General features: G+C 48.7%; 1 protein-coding gene across 1 annotated transcript; it reads right to left on the bottom strand.

The window, feature by feature from the left end:
• Window positions 1-4,216: 4,216 nt before the first annotated feature.
• On the bottom strand, window positions 4,217-10,890 carry LOC144103687 (uncharacterized). Its single transcript, XM_077636346.1, has 2 exons — window positions 10,606-10,890; window positions 4,217-5,311 (listed from the first exon to the last, which is right to left on the bottom strand). Exons 1-2 carry the CDS (start codon window positions 10,888-10,890, stop codon window positions 4,217-4,219), a joined length of 1,380 nt encoding a protein of 459 aa, XP_077492472.1.
• Between the last annotated feature and the right edge of the window lie 6,860 nt (window positions 10,891-17,750).

The following is a 17,750-nucleotide window of genomic DNA, read 5'->3' on the forward strand; positions in this document are numbered from 1 at the left end:
TGCTAACGATATCCCCTACCGAGCGGAACCTAGGCATTCTTCAGCAGCCGTGGGGAAAGAAAGCGGAGCCTCGCGGGTTAAGCTCGGTTTTTATCACGCTCCCATTTCGCCTTGATTCATACGGTTTTTCTGCAAAACGTACGTAGCCGGGGTACCAGGGTTAGAACCCAGCCGCAGCGGGCGCATTTCGATGGAGGCGAAACGCAAAAGGCGCCCGTGTTTTGTGCGATGTTAGTGCACGTTAAAGGTCCCCAGGTGGTTTAATGATCTAAATTATTCCGGAGATATGCACTACGGCACCTCTTTCATCCTTTCTTCTTTCACTCCTTCCTTTATCCCTTCCTTAAGACGCGGTTCGGGTGTCCAGCGACATACGTGAGGCCGTTACCACGCCATTTCCTTCTCTGAAAAAAGCAATTTTCGTTTTCTGGAATATGGGCCTACAGTTTTTGAAAGAAGAGCTTTATTAAAAATAAGCCCGGACACAATTAGCATTTCCTAGCGTAAGCTGTGTTAGTTTATATAAGCCGCTGTGTTAGTTTGTATAAGCCATTTAGGAGGTAGTAGGGCAGCCGTAATGCATTGCAAGGTGTTAGCTTAACGGTATTCAGGTCGAGTTGTCGACGGAGTGTCGCCAAGCCATTACTCTCTCAATCCCATCATCTTGCCTACCCTCCCCCCTCCCCCCACTATTCCCGGCGATGTTCTGTCGTTCCTTCCCTCCCTCTTCTCCTCGCGACGTCAGCTGTGGCTGCGTTAAGTATGCCGAGAAACCAGAGAGTTACTGAGCCATTTCCTTTCCTCAAAAGACGCCGCTGCGTAGTTCAGTACCGCGTTGATGAGGTGCGAAGGAATCCTCGACGGATGTGCGCGAAAAGGGTGCGCCGTGGGATGCTCGTAGAATTACCATGCCAGTGGAAGTGCATGTTCTCTATTCCGGCCGGAATGTCGAAAGCGTGCTGACACCCGAGCTGAACGTGCAAGACCGCACCTATAGGCGTGGTGCTGGCTGATGAAACGGTTTCAAAGCCCAGTAGCTAAACGAGTTCGAAAGGGAGAGGGTTGTAAGCCAAGGGCCTAAACTTGGTAGAGATCAAAGGCCAAAACCAAGCAGCTGAACGTAGTCGAAACGAGAGGCGAAGCTAAGTAGCTGTTCTTGTGCCAGGTTAATTGGCTAGTGTAATGACCAGGGATTCCCTGCAGCCTAAGTGGATTAAGGCGCGGAATCCTTCGACCGGGGCGACCATGGAGACGACGGTGACACCCGTGCTGACAGCGGCGGCGTCAAGTGGCCGAGTCGGCCTTCGGGTCGCCGGTCGGAGGATGCTGTTGGAAGGTCACGCTAGGGATGTTAATTGACCTCGACAGAGGCCCCGTGTTTAGGACAACAGGCGGTGGAGTACAAGGACGTTCACTCACCTGCTGGAAATCTGCGGACTATTCCTTTCTCACGAAGGCACCGACCGGACCGCTGTGGTGAAGTCGACGCTACACAGTTCGAGGATTCCCCTTTGCATCGACTGAGCTATGAGAGTGTCAGCACTGCCTCCTGCCGTAAGCGGTACCACCAGTGTCTACTGGACATCGTTCCCCGAACTGTATTCCCCAGTCAGAGATCTAAGGAATACGAAGAGTATTTAACGGGCTCCTGGTTTGTTACAGAGAGACTTCCTTGCGCTAAGAGCTCCCTTTAACTGAGAGCCATTCTCAGTTGCTCTTACTTGTACATTATGTAAAGAGTTGTATAAAGTTTTTCAGTGTCAATCTCGTAACCCCATCTCCGATCTTCCTCGACCCTTCCCGGCCCCACCACGCTACCTGGATAACAACAACGGGTTACCAGCGGGTGAATAGAAGCTGAGTCTCAACAGTGGCAACACTGTCACTAGGCGCTTCCAAGCTTTTCTTTTACCGATCGCTGGATACCATAGCGCGGAAAAAATCTTGGCGGCTCCTGAGGATGAGACACCGACCGAAGAATATGTTTTCGCCATCATGGGCGGCTACATGCAGGCACTCCTTCTCATACGCCTACAGCGAGGATCCAACAAACCCGAAATATGTCGACGAAACGACAAGCCAGCTATAAACACGGCACAGCATGATTTTCGATTAGCCTGCAATAAGTTTAAAGCGAAAGGTACGCGGCCACAAAGCATCTGTACCAGACGAACCCGGCGAAAAATTGCACCCAGACTTCTTACTGCACGTGGCACTTAGCGTACTTATTTCATGAAATAGCATAATAAAAGAACGAAAACAAAAGTCACGCCTGTATCTAAAGTAGTAGCGGGCCCATTTCGTGCGTGGGACGGCTGCTAACGAGTGGGTTAATATCATACTGCTGTTCGGTGTCTTGAGCAGTTCACTTTGCCGTGGTCTAGTTTTAGAGTAATGAACTAAAATATCTTGAGGAACACAACACGTTGCACATTTTACCTTCAAAAATTAGCATACGATTGCTTTTATTCGAATTCAAGCGTTATTTGTTTACACGACTGGCAAAGAGAAAAAGAAAAGAGATCTCGCGTTGTATCACGGCTGCTGCCTTGCATGCTGTCATTTACATTTCGACTAATTGTCCGTACTCTCCGCAAAGTGGGACTACTTTATTTGTGTCGATTCTATAGAGTCCACACAGTTGAGAGGCAAAGGCCAATCACAAATATCACAAAGCCTGTAGCTGTGCGCGTACAAGAGGCCATCCAGCAGTGGCGCCATTTTCGGGTTGAATGCTGAAGCTCTTCTGTTGCTAAACGTGCGTGGACGCGAGGTAGTGCAGTCCTACACATTTTCATAGGGTGCAGCGTACTATACAAAAACGTGATATAGTAACAGAGAGGGAAGAAGATGTTTTCATACTAACTTGTAATGTCGTTCTCGAAAGATTTCAACAAGCAAAGCGGCATTCTGTCATGTATTTAACTTTTCCTAAGAGGCAGGTTAGGTTGTTGTGGTGATGAAGTGTGCAATGATACTATTTTTTGCATTATATATGCGATTCAGCACGGAGTTTGGGTGAGGTTGGCTGGTGCACAGAAAATATTCTATAGGTAGAAAAAATTTCGGGCCACAACATGGTTTTTGTTTCCTTTGTTGCTTTTACTAAAACATGTGTGCTCTTTCAACTGCAGCTAACAGTTAACTATTCAATAATATTTAATCAATCTGCTAGTTAAAATCTCTCAGACGTACTATGATGTACGGCGCTACTGGGAATGTTATGTTGAAAAAAAAACTCTTCTAACTTAAGACGCCGACTTTTAAAAATTTTATAAAATCGTGGGTGGGACACCCTGTATAAAATCTCAAATAAGGCTGGTGTACTTCCGGCAGAGCTGCGCTGATTCTGATATTCCAAAAATTCTTGCGCTAGAATAAGAAATATCCTGGAGGACACAGTTAAGCACAGCTGTAAGGGCATGACGCGATAGCGTTAATGGCATAATGCGTAAGTGACCATTCTCTACACTGCATTCATAGACCGATGGGACTCTTTATACCACTTCTGGCAAAGTGGCGCAGCGGTTACGCGATGCGCCACTTCTGTGATAGCAGGTGCTGCTATTAGGAAAGGTTGTGAGACCCAGATTGGTCATTTCGAACAACCTCTCGTGACCAGTCATTAATTTAACTGCCGCCTGCCACGGTCGCTGACACCGGACAATTTGGTTCATGAGATATTAATGCTCTCGCGTTCGTTGCTTTTATTTTGACTATTAGGTAACTCTACTGTCTTTCTATATATAATGTAAGAAAAACCCGCTGCTCTATTGCGCAACTAGATGACACTGAATAATATTATGATAAAGTAACAACCGGGATGATGTGTGTGCTGGTTTTTTTTTTTTTGCACGAAAGAGTAAATAATGAGAGACCGATGCAGGAAGCGAGTACTGACGTTTTACCAAACTTTTTAAAAAGACAACATTCTCTGGGAGAGGGAAACTAACTTGTTTATTTAGTCATCTTTATTTCACATTCTACGCCAGAAGACATCTGATGCTCAAAAATAAGTAAAAATTATAATATATTTTTCTGCTTCGTTGTTACTCGAAGCTGTTGAGGAAGAAACATTCATGGAAGTGTTTAAAGATGAATTTTCATCAAAACGTAAAGTTAATTTCTAAATATTTGCACAAACAAATGAAGCGTGCAAAGGTTTTCGCAGGCAGGAAATTTGAAGCGGTGGCCCTTGTCCGCGCTCAAGTCTGATTCAAGGCAGCAGCTCGAACTTTATCCGAAGCTGGTCATTATCTACGTATCCGTGACGAATGAGATCTCCGAGGGAAAAACATCCAGGAAAGTAACAAGCCTGACAACTTGATGTTCTTGGTCTTTGATTAGCTGGGTGGTGCGAGTTTGTTTCAACTTCCAGCACATGGTCTGCGGTTCCCTCCGGATGAATTACACTCATCCGGATCCTGTGCTGGAATGGCCACTGGACATCGTTGTCCATGTCGCCCTTGTGCAGAGTGTACTTCATCCACAACTGTGCGGGTCTGCACATCGACATCGATGCCTCTCGTATCAAGAATGCGACTCCAGGAGACATACAGTAGCCGCGCAGGTACACCTCCTCGCTGTCATAATCAGCCCTGCCCAGCATCCTCGCCTCCTCATGAAGAGACTTCACGCCTCGAACAAAAAACTCGCACTGCGTCACTTGTAATGCACTCTCTCTACGCCCATTGGGGACGGTTTGCAATGATTTTTGATCGCTTTCCATCAATTCAGTCTTGACTTGTTCAATGCTATCTGCAGTCTGCGACAAGTCGGCTCGGATTCCACTCATTTTATCGCTTATTGTTTCGTCGAAGATTCTGAAGGAAGTGTTAACAGTCTCTCTGCAGGTGGCTAAACATTCTTCTTTGAGTTCAGCGTTCGAGGACATTATTTCCTCGTGATTCTGTCCTATTGAAGACGTTAGTTCTTGACGCAGTGTCTCCTTCAGTGTGTTTATGCCATGAGAGATTTCACTTAATCGGTCCCCATTCGTGCTGGTATCAACAGCCATTGGCCTCAGATGAGCTGTGATTTCACGCGCCTGAGATTCAAAGGCTCCTCTGAAAGAAGCCAACGATGCTGCCTCATCCACTTGACCCGCTGGAACTTGGCTTTCGGATGCGGGAGGCGTCGAAGTGTTGCAAGAGGCCGACCGGAGATGCTTGCACACGTCTGTGCCAAGAATGGTGGCCGAGCACCTGGGACAACGGACCGAGTGGTGTTCACATTCCAACCGGAAATGATGGGATATCCTTGAAGCTGCAGTCGCGTACTCGCAGCCACTGCCTTCATTCCAGCACTTGACCTGCAAAGATACAAAATAACTCAGTTGGTGAGATGGCGTAACTATCTGGCGAGGGAGATATTTATGCCCTTCTCTGTGTATAACCAAGAGGAAATGAGTTTTTATATTATCTGCTCCTCTGCGGGACAATGAAAAGAAACTCTAGACGCGGCCAATATTTTGAAATACAATCGTTTTCTACTAGTAATGTATAGGGAACTTGTATCCTTCATATTACTCAGTATTTTCAGTCAGAAAAAAACAAAAATAATGAAATGTGAAGAGGAGATCAAATTATTTGCCTACACATTATACAAACACCATTAAAAGACCTTAGATCTCACTGTGAACTGACACACCATGTTCGAGAAGCCTTGTAACCGAACAGCGTTGCAAAAGGTGGAAGGTCACACTCTTCGGCGAAAAATTTAACGGCTTGATCTTGACAGCGATGGCGAAGCTCCAGGAGTGCATTTTAGGGTGCATCGAGGAGATGCAGGGCAACTTCATGACGCCGGCTTTAGACAGCCACGGTAAAACGGCATGCGAACTTTGAATCTAAGATGGGCTTTTTCAGTACAAGAACAATACACGCGGATCCCTACGTAGGGCGAAGTTAGAAGCATGGAGACGTCGGCCGCATTCAACAAAAATGCAAACCTGCGAAATACATTTAATTTAACCAAGGTAAAAAACGCTGCCAGCCGTGCGAGATAACCTTATTAGGATGGAAACATAAAGTAATGAAACCTCTGTTATCGAACTGTTTTTGTATTCAGGGAAACGAAAATTGGCAGAAGGGGGATGTTCCTGAATTCTTGTTATCGCATCCCTTGCCTGAATAGAAAAAAGTACGTAAGACTCATTTTTTTAGCTTCAAGACAACTTATTCACAAATTACGCCCTTTTTTGAAGCACGCTGGCACCATCTCTCACGTCAACATTTGAGACGGTGCTCTAGCTAAACCCAGAATGCTAGGCTTCCGTGATTATCCAGATGCACGCAGTTTACGATTTAAACTTCACCGCCACCGGCTTTACTTTGGAGCACACCAATGCACCGCCCATAACATTTCCAGGAGTCGAAAGCACTAGAGACTCAGAAGAAGGTTTCCTCTCACTACATCACGACTCCTACGTGCAAAGATATTGCGCGAATCTTTGTAGGATTTGTTCATTCTTCAAAGCTGCCGCTACACTGCTTTAAAACTTTGCGGATGCAAGACGCGACCAGATCTATCTCGATTGACCGCATCCAGGCGGAGCCAATTCTACGTTGTTCCAGAATGTTGTAACTTTGCACGCTTTATCTAAAAGTTCGCTATCAGCTTTAAATTGAGCACTGCCGAGAACGGCGGGCATTCTGTTCGACAACCGCCGAGAAGGCTTGTCGCTACGGCACCGCCAAGTGATTCAGTCCATTGTGGGCGCAAGTGAGCGCAAATAAAGATAGATAGATAGATAAAGAGGGGGAGAGAAAGGCAGGGATGTTAACCAGAAAGGGGTTTCGGTTGGCCACCCTGCACTGCGGAAGAGGAATTAGGGGACTAAAAGGCGACAAATAAAGAGTTTTGTTAAGACGCAATATGGGTTGTCTTTCTGCTCTCCGGATAGCAGTCACCACCTCGTGACATCTGGGCGCAAGTCAGCACAAATAAAGGACAGACATACAGACAGACAGACAGAGACAGACAGAGACAGACAGACAGACAGACAGACAGACAGACAGAGACAGACAGACAGACAGACAGACAGACAGACAGACAGACAGACAGACAGACAGACAGACAGACAGACAGACAGACAGACAGACAGAGACAGAGACAGACAGACAGACAGACAGAGACAGAGACAGAGACAGAGACAGAGACAGACAGACAGACAGACAGACAGACAGACAGAGACAGACAGACAGACAGACAGACAGAGACAGACAGACAGAGACAGACAGACAGACAGACAGATAAAGAGGAGGAGAGAAAGGCAAGGATGTTAACCAGAAAGGGGTTTCGTTTGGCTACCCTGCACTGTGGAAGAGGAATTAGGGGACTAATAGGAGACAAATAAATAATTTTGTTAAGACGCCATATGGGTTGTCTTCCTGCTCTCCGGATCGCAGTCACCACTTCGTGACATCTGGTGGAGGTGCTGGGTTCCCGTCCATGTACAGGACCACGCCTTCAAGTCGTGACGTCAGCCCACTGTGCTTCGCACCGGAGGATGAGTCCCCAGGGAGAGCAGCCCGAGTTCGGGACATTGCCGCACTGCACCCGTCAGAGAAAAGGCTCTGCTGCGAGCACCACGACCTCGCCAAAGATGTCGATCCCGGTCATACTGCAACAGCCGCAAGTAGCGCCAAATTTCAATGGATACCTAGGCGAAGACCCCGAAGAATGGTTGGACAAATTTGAGCGCGTGGCGTCATTGAACAAGTGGGATGATGCGGCAAAACTTGGACAGGCATTTTTCTTACTGGAGGGCTCAGCACGTACGTGGTACGAAAACCACGAGTCGTCCCAAACGACATGGGAGCTATTCAGGAAGGAACTTTTGGAGGTATTCACCAGTGTCGTGAACCACCTCATCGAGTACTTGGAAGGCAATGTTTCTTCACCCCCCCCCCCCTCGCTCAAGGGAGGACTGTCTTCCTTCTGTGCTCAGAATGATGTCCTTGCGAAAAAGAACTTCGCAGCGAACAAAACAGCCTACCTCCTTGTTGTACCTGCAAGTCTCCGCGCAGAAGTTCTACAGGCTTCACACGACGAGCCGACAGCTGGATATCTCGAGCTTTCTCTCACCCTCCACCACATCCAAGAAAAGTATCACTGGCCACAACTGTCTGCCGATGTCGCACATTATGTGAAAACCTGCAGAGATTGTCAGCGACGAAAGACCCCTCCCACATGACCAGCAGAATTTCTGAACCCCACTGAACCTCCCTCAAGGCCCTTTCAACAAATCGGCATCGACTTGCTTGGCCCTTCCCCGAAATCAACGTCTGTAAATAAGTGGATCATCATAGCGACCGACTACCTGACCAGCTACGCGGAGGCAAAGGCCCTACTAAATGGAACAGCAGCAGAAATCACCAAATTTTTCGTAGAGTGCATTCTTCTGCGACATGGCGCCCCGATGTGATCATCACGGACGGAGGAACAGCATTCACGGCGGGACTGACGCAAGCCATCCTGCGTTACAGCCTAACCAGCCACCGGGGGACAACTGCATACCATCCGCAGAACAACGGACTGACCGAGCGCCTGAACAAAACCATCGCCGATATGCTCGCCATGTATGTCGATGCCGAACATAAGTCCTGGGACGTCATCCTGCCTTACATCGTTTTCGCCTACAACACCTCAGTAAAGGAGACCACCCAGATGACGCCTTTTAGGCTTGTCCATGGCAGGGAGGCCACCTCCACGATTGACGCCATGCTGCCCAGCTTTCCCTAAGAGAACGTCGACGTCTCCGCCTACCTTCAACTCGCAGAAGAACCTCCCATTAATCGCTCTCTTTATTAATCTTATTATTATTACTATTAGTATTAGAATCCTCCGGTGTTCTTTTTTTATTATCTGAGAACAGGTGCTTAGGCACCAGATTCTTGGCCGATCCCCCACTGTGGTTATGTGGCAACTTTTGATAGGCTAACAACAAGCCTGAAGACTTGCCCGATTACGGATCAAAGATCAGCAGCGGACCGACGCCAGACGCTACAACCTACGAAGACGCAACGCGGAATACAAGCCAGGAGACCAAGTCTGGGTTTGGACGACCATTCGCCGTCGTCGATTGAGTGAAAACTTTTGTGCCGCTGTTTCGGCCCGTACAAGGTTCTTCGTCGGCTAGGTGAACAGGACTAAGAAGTCGTCCCCGACGAAATGACTGCATCCCAGCGAAGCCGCGTACGATCAGAAGTTGTCGATGCAGTCCCGTCTAAAGCCCTAATATGAGCACTAAAAATTAAGGACGCTGTTTTTCCAGATTCGCTTTATATTTTAAATCATCGGGCCTATTTTTCTTCGTGAGGGGAGAAATGCCGCGAATCGTTTTAGTGTTGGTTCACTTTTCAAAGCTGCCGGCACGCTGCTTTATCGCATTGTTTTCGATGCAAGACGCGACCACATTTATCTCGATTGATTGCATCCAGCCGGAACCGATTCTACGTTGTTCCAGAATGTTGTAACTTTGCACACTTTATCCAGAAGTTCGCTACCAGCATTTAATTGAGCACGGTCGAGAGCGGCGGTTGTTCTGTTCGATGACAGCCGAGCACGCTTATTGCTACGCCGCCGCCGAGTGATTCAGTCCATTGTGGGCGCTAGTCAGCCGAAATAAAAAGTTTTGTTTAGATGACATTTTCGCTGTCTTTGTGCTCAACGGATTGCAGTCACTATTTCGCGACAAAATCTCTACGAGCGGCTTTGCACGACGCAGCAGTTAGCATAGCGGCGCATATATTTTTGCCGACGAGGTACTCTGTAAGATGCCTTAGATTTCAAATTTCAAACCTGTGGGCGTCAACTTTATTTTACGAATGGGGTCTATCGGGGGCTTAACGCCCAAACCGACTCAGCCTACGAGGGAGGCATTAGCAGAGGGCTACGGGAATTTCGACCCCCTAGCCTTCTTTAACATGCACTGATATCGCGCAGTACATGAAATTTGACCGCAGCGGCAAGGATCGAACACGGGTCTTTCGAGTAAACATCCGAGCGGCATAACCACTGAGCCACCGCGGCGGCTTTGTTTGAATGCGTAAGCTTCTTTTGGAGCATGAGTGGCGTGGACCGAAGTTGGACACGGAAGTTTGTGGACTGAAGTTGTCCGCACGAACTGTCAATCATAAGTCGTAAGGTAAATAAATTAAAAAGTAAAGTTGATTAAGCAACTTCATAAGCAACATGAATTTAATGAAACAAAAAGAAACAGAAAATTTATGCGAAAAATGAAAAATCAAGCAAAAATAAGAAGAAAAGAACACGAACCATAAATAAAAAAAAATTTACAAAGATAAAAATGAAAAATCGACGCAGAAAGAGAGGAGAAGGAAAGGCTCTCGCATTTCAGCTCTTAAGCAGACAAGTGCAGTACTGCAATATTTCACGGATACCATTCGTATCCAGCCTAATTACTTAAGGCCGATAAAAGGGCGCTGCAGCAAAAGGAACATTTTACAGGGTTCTGGATTTGCAGTACATTTTTACACTGTCCTCCGACGGATATGTAATGCGTAGACATGAGGGAAACACTGTGCAACAAAATCGCAAGGCGCAAACGAAAAGAAACAAAATGCCCGTTCTCGTGTTTACCTCTTTCCTCAGGAGATCGTCAGCAGTGAAGTCCAACAGAGCGACCTCGTCCTTTTCGCAGTGGTCGCCGTCCAGAGGACAGTCATTGAAGCCGTCCTGCTCGCACTGTTCGTAGCAGCACTCGCACAGCACGTGCATGCAGGGCAGCAACACTGTCCTCCTGCGCACCAGACCGCAGGCGCAGCACACCCGGTTGGCTGGAATAGGCTTCAGGAAGGTCAGGGGCCTCCAGTCGAGCTCCGGGGAGAACCCGACCAGCGTGTACTGCTTGCTTGAGGGAGGCATCTTTCAATGTAGGCACGTCCGCTGAGCTGGCCGCTCGTAGAAATGCTTTTCCCACCGCCTAAAAGCTCGTCCTAATGTTGCTGCCGGCGGTCGTCAAGGCCGCAGTCGCGACTCCAGGAGCTGACTCACGTGCACGGAGTAAGGACTGAAAGGAGCGCCGACGCCGTGCAATGCGTTCGGCTGGCGCGATTTTGCTGCACGAATGCCCAGCGTGCGTCTGGGCAAAAAAAAAAAAAAAGTTCCAGAATGGCGCTGGTCCGGCACTTAGCTTTGCACTGCACTCTCTCCCTGCACTCTTACTGGCTGGCCGCAGCGGCTTTGTGCGGGTGTTGTTTGTACACGCTTTCTCTTCACCCTATCCTCCTTGCAGTTGTAGTTATAGCTAGCATGCCTCAATGCTCCCTTCACCCTTCCCCACACGACCCCGTCTCGGCCGCTCCACGAAGGGTGGTGCTTTTGTTTGAAAGGGACAATGTCGCCTCAGCGGGGACGGCCGAGAGGTTTGAAGCTACTTCTCCCCAAACCGGTTGTATGTGCGAGGTGCCGCGTCCGCGTGGTCACAGTTTTCTTCGGCCGCAAAACTTGCAAGATGCCCAGTTGCTGCGGGCTAATCAACGCTTTCGATCCTTTCTGGTTATGCCTGCAGCTGCGCGTGCTAGAAGTTGGCTTCAAGGCCGGTTCACATGCAGACGTTTCGTCGAAATGACCGAATGGGGGCACGGCGCAGCGAAGGGTTTCGCGAGCTGTCGTTTCACATCTGTGCTCGTTACTTTTTTTTTTTGGAGGGGGGGGGGGGGGGAGAGAAAGGAAATGGCGCAGTATCTGTCTTACATCTCGGCGGGCACCTGACCAACCCCGTAAGGCAAGGGATAAAGGAGGGATTGAGAGAAGACAGGAAGTAAGAGGTGTCGTAGTGGAGGGCTCCCGAATAATTTAACCACCTGGGGATCTTTAACATCCACTGACATCGCGCACCACACGGGCGGCTTTGCGTTTAGCCTCCATCGAAGCGCGGCCGCCGTGGTCGGGTTCGAACCCGGGTTCATTAGACGAGCGCCCTAACCACTGAGCCACCGACAAATCCGTCGCCGCTACACTGTACCACCGCCGCGAAAGCCAATGTTGCTGCAAGATATGCGCGTGCAACTGGTTTTGGTGGTCCGCAAACACCAAAAAGCGTAATATATTAGCATTATTTTCTCATTTATTGCTTTATGTAATTTAAATAAATATAAATAAATATAAATATAACTCAACGCCAATTACAGTTTTTTAAACAAAAAGTTTGTAAGTGCGCGTAGAAACTCTGATACTAATGGTACAGTGAACTGGAAGTATTACTTTCAGATTATTTCTAGTTGTGCATATGTATATATATATATATATATATATATATATATATATATATATATATATATATATATATATATATATATATATATATATATACATTTTAAGAAAGGGCCATTTCTCATATAGATGTTTTTCTCCGCGAGTGTCGCTCCGTGCAGCGAGCGTTCTTTTGTGTCCACACGTGTGCTTTCAGTGCGGGGGTGGGGTGGGGGTGAGCATCCTTGGAGCCACTCTCAGTTCTGCGAAAAGACCGATGATCGCCCGTTTCGTTAGCTTATTGATGCATTCGTTAGGGCCGCGGGCAATGGCCCGCTACCCCAAGTACGAACTGGAGGGCCGCGCGGGGACTGCTTTCAAGTGGGCCCGTGCATGTGTGCGCGTGAGTGTGTGTATGTGCGCTTCCGGTGCACTGCAAGTGCGCGGTAGCCTGCGGCGCTGAGAGGCGACTCAGCCAAGCGACGGACGAGAAGGAACGACAGTGTGTGCACGATGCTGGACGGTGCGAGTGCGCGAGCCGCGTGCGAATTTGCGAGTATGTATTTTGGCGTGCAATTAAGTTTTTGTATATATATCCTTTTGTATTTCCTTCCCGTGAGTGCTTAATCGTTTCATTTCTTCAGCGCGCATTTATAACATTAATTTAATCTTAAGCGCAGTTTCTAACAATATACATGTATTTATATATAGTGAAATGGTGAAAAGGTCGGAATCGGTACGATTATCTTGGGTTATTTAGCAACGGTTTCAGACGGTGGACCGTACAGACGGGGGACAAAAAGATGGCCATTCTCGCTCACCACTCTTCTCAGGAGATCGTGAGCAGTGAAGTCCAACACAGCGACGTCCTCCATTTCGTAGTGGTTGCCGTCCAGAGGACACTCGTTCAAGCCGCCCTGGTCGCACTGTTCGTAGCAGCACTCGCACAGCACGTGCAAGCAGGGCAGTATCCCAGTCCTCTTTCGTACCAATCCGCAGTCGCTGCATATTCGATTCGTTGGAAAAGGGTTGTGTAAATCCAGGGGCCTCCATTCGAGCTCTGGGGAGAACCCGACCAGAGTGTACGTCGGGCTTGAGGGAGCCATCTTTCGCTGCGTACGTCCGCAGCGTCGGTCACATCAGCAAGTGCTTCTTCCGCCCCCTTTAGAGCGCAATCTTATATTCTATGTGGCGGTTGTCAAGGCGACAATCGCGACTGCATGGAAGGAGTCTCGTCACAAGCGTAGCAGAGCAGCGAAATGCCACGCGTCGAAATATACCGCCGTTCACTTCAGATCACACGCCGCCGGATGACTTGAAAAAGCTTTTTCATGGTGGATTAAACAACGTCCTCTGTAACCAGTGCAGGCTGGCCGATAGCAGCTCCTCTTGAAAATTAAGGCTACCTTGTAGTCCATTAAAAATGCGGCCTCTTGTATCGGGGTGGCAAGTAAGAAGTGAGAACGCCGGCGAATGAGAACACGGTGTATGTCAACGTAACAAAGAAGCAGTGGAAGGTGTACGTTACTAAAGTTTTAGGGGAAACCTCCATGACCAGTTGACTTCCTCCAACGAGAACTGAACTCGTACGTATTTTGTGCGATGTCAGTGCACGTTAAAGATCCCCAGGTGGTCTAATGGTCTAAATTATTCCGGAGCTATGCACTACGGCACCTCTTTCATCCTTTCTTCTTTAACTTCCTCCTTTATCTCTTCCTTACGTCGCAGTACAGTTGTGCAGCGAGATACGCGAGGCAGTTACCACGCCATTTCCTTCTCTGAAAAAAGCAATTTTCGTTTTCTAGAATATGGGCCTACAGTTTTTGAAAGAAGAGCTTTATTAAAAATAAGCCCGGACACAATTAGCATTTCCTAGCGTAAGCTGTGTTAGTTTATATAAGCCATTTTGGAGGCAGTAGGGCAGCCGTAATGCATTGCAAGGTGTTAGCTTAACAGTATTCAGGTCGAGTTGTCGACGGAGTGTCTCCAAGCCATTCCTCTTTCAATCCCGCCTTCTTGCCTACCCTAACCTCCCCCCCCCCCACCCCCCCCCCCCCCTTCCCGGCGATGTTCCGTCGTTCCTTCCCTCCCTCTTCTCCTCGCGACGTCAGATGTGGCTGAGTTAAGAATTATACCGAGAAACCAGACAGTTACTGAGCCATTTCCTTTCCTCAAAAGACGCAGCAGCGTAGTTCAGTAGCGCGTTGATGTGGTGCGAAGGAATCCTCGACGGATGTTCGCGAAAAGGGTGCGCCGTGGGATGCTCGTAGAATTACCATGCCAGTGGAAGTGCATGTTCTCTACTCCGACCGGAATGTCGAAAGCGTGCTGACATGCGAGCTGAACGTGCAAGACCGCACCGCTAGCCGTGGTGCTGGCTGAAGAAACGTTTTCAAAGCCCAGTAGCTAAACGAGTTCGAAAGAGAGAGGGTGGTAAGCCAAGTGCATAAAGTTGGTCGAAATCAACAGCCCAAAACCAAACAGCTAAACGTAGTCGAAAAGGGTGGCGAAGCTAATGGTGTCTTCGACTGGTCGCTCCCACCGTCCGGATAGGATCTGGCAGAGTGTGAGCCGCTCTTGCTCTGAGCGCTTAGCGAGACTAGTCAAGCGAAATGGTCAGCGAGTCAATGGTCAAGGAGGACGTAACTTCCGGAACCATGACGCGGCACCGCTGCTGATGTCAACCGTAGCAGCACGTAAGGTCCCTTGATTACCTTTAGCCGCACGTGGTCGCACACAGTTTACATCGCGGTCGTCGCTTAGCGTGTATCTATCACTACCCCGGCTTTCCGTCTCACGGGATGCTCATTTTCCGAACATCGCCTTGTGGTCAGCACTGTCGTCCTTGTCTGAGCTGCTGCTGGAATCGATGTCGTCATGCGACAGCAACACAGACCGCGTTCCTAGCGTATGCTTATCCGGCGTTTATATGAACACTTTGCCTCACACAGCGCGGCACCCGAAAAACGCAACGCAGCAAGCGTGACTGCGTCAAAAGACTACACTTGCTTCTGCCTACGCGTAGGGGACGCCGAGGCCTCGCACCGCTTTCACAAAATGGCGGAAGTGGCTCTGTCACGTGGACTCATCTCGGAGTCGCTCCGACTTTTTTCTCGGAGCGCGTCGGAGCGCTCTGAGCTGGGAACCAGCCGAATGTAGTTAGAGCAACCGGTTTCGGCCAGCCGAATGTGCGGTCGCCTCTCAGAGCGCTCTAGAGCGATCTAAAGCGACCAGTCGAAGACACCATAAGTAGCTGTTCGTTTGTCATGTTGGCTAGAGTTATGACCAGGGATGCCTTCCAGCCAAAGTGCATACAGGCGCGGACTCCATCGACCGTGGCGACAGCGGCAGCGTCAAGTGGGCGAGTCTGCGTTCAGGTCGCCGGTCGGAGGATGCTGTTGAAAGGTCACGCTGGGGATGTTAATTGACCTCGACAGAGGCCCCATGTTTCGGACAACAGACGGTGGGTGAAGTACAAGGACTTTCATTCGCCTGCTGGGAATCTGCGGACTATTCCTTTCCCACGGAGGCCCCGACCGGACCGCAGGGATGACGTCGACGCTACAGTGTTCTAGGATTCCCCTTTGCATAGACCGAGCTGTGAGAGAGTAGCAGCACTGCCCCCTGCCGAGGGCGGTAGCACCAGGGTCTACTGGACATCGTTTTACGAACCTCATTCTGCAGTCAGAGATATGGGGAGTACGAAGGATATTTAACGGGCTGCTGGTTTGTTATCGAGAGGCTCCCTTCCGCTAAGAGCTCCCTTTAACTGAGAGCCATTCTCAGTTGCTCTTACTTGTACATTATGTAAAGAGTTGTATAAAGTTTTTCAGTGTCAATCTCGAAACCCCGTCTCCGATCTTCCTCGTCCCTTTACCGGCCCGACCACGCTACATGAATCATAACTAGTTGCCAGCGGTGGGATAGAAGCTGAGTCATAACAGTGGCAACACTCACTTTTAACGATCGCTCGATACCACAGCTCGGAAAAAAACACTGGCGGCTCCTGAGGAAGAGACTGACCGAAGAAGATGTTTTCGCCATCATGGACGGCCATATGCAGGCACTCTTTCTCATACGCCGACAGCCACCGTCCAGCAAATCCGAAGTATGTAGATAAAATGACAAGCGATATATAACTCGGCGCAGCGTGCCGTTCGATTAGCCTGCGATAAGTTTACAGCAAAGACACACTGCCACACAGCTTGTCTCCTAGATGAACCTGGCAGAAAAATTCACCGGGCGTTCTTGCCGTGAGTCGTAAGTAGCCTACTAGTGTAACAAATATCAAAAAGAAAAAGCGATAACAAAAATGGCGCCCGTATCTAAACTAGTAGAGCGCCCGTTTCGTGCGTGGCACGGCTGCTAATGAGTGGGTTAATTTCACACCGCTGTTCGGTGTCTTGAGCAGTTCACTTTGCTGTGGCCTATTATTTGAGTAATGAACTAAAATATCACGAGGAACACGACACGTTACACATTTTGCATTGAAAAATTAGCATACGACTGCTTCTATTCGAATCCAAACGTTTTTTGTTTACACGACTGGCAAACTGAAAAAAACCGCGGGATCTCGCATTGCATCACGGGGGGACTGCCTGCCATCTGGTCACCTACATTGCGGTTAACTTACCGCACTTTGCGGAAAGAGGGAGCACTTTATATGTGTCGCTTAGTAAGCTGTAATACAGTCGAGAGGCACTGGCCAATCAGGATGCCTGTAGCTCTGCGCGTACAAGAGGCCCACCCGCAGTGGCGCCATCTTCGGGTTGAATGCTGAAGCGCTTCTGCTGCTCAACGTGCGTCGAAGCAATATAGCGTGTTCCTAGACATTTTTGCAGCTTGTAGCACACTATATTAGAAAGCGATATACTAACAGAGGGGAGATATTTTCACAATAACTTGCAAAGACGTTCTAGAAAGATTTCAGGAATTAAAGTTTCTTTCTGTAGTCTCACTTTCCCGAAAAGGCACGTTAGGTTGAATTTGTGGTAAAAAGTGTAACGACGCTCTAGTTTTTTATTGTTTTAGCACGGAGTTTTGGCAATGTTGGCTTCGTAGTGCACGGTAAATATTCTATGGGAAGAAAAAAATTGTGCCAGAACTTGGTTTTTCTTTCGATTGTTGTCTTTATTAAAGCATGAGTGCTCTTTCAACTCCAGGCAAAAGACGCCGCAGTCACTGAAGACATTAGAAGGCACGAAGTCCGCGTTGGCACAGAAAGGGGCGATCGGATCCGTGTAATGGTGCGTTCTCACTTGGACATTCGGCGGCGAGAGCGAGCGGAATCCGCTGCCGCGGCAGATTCCGCCGGAATACCCAGCGGAAAGGCCGATCGTTCCAGGACCGAATTCTGCCGCCGGAAAAAAATCCACCGAATCTCGTCAGCCAATAGGAAGGCGAGTACCCGCGGCGACAAACATGGCGGCGCCCTTCGATGCAGGACGCCTCGCTTCGGACTGAATTCGTCGCTGTTACTGCCTTTTTTGGCGCGTTTACTGGTCATAAAAGAGCTAGCGCTCTTTCGATTT

Source organism: Amblyomma americanum, chromosome 9, assembly GCF_052857255.1.
Source record: "Amblyomma americanum isolate KBUSLIRL-KWMA chromosome 9, ASM5285725v1, whole genome shotgun sequence".
Lineage (NCBI taxonomy): Eukaryota > Metazoa > Arthropoda > Arachnida > Ixodida > Ixodidae > Amblyomma > Amblyomma americanum.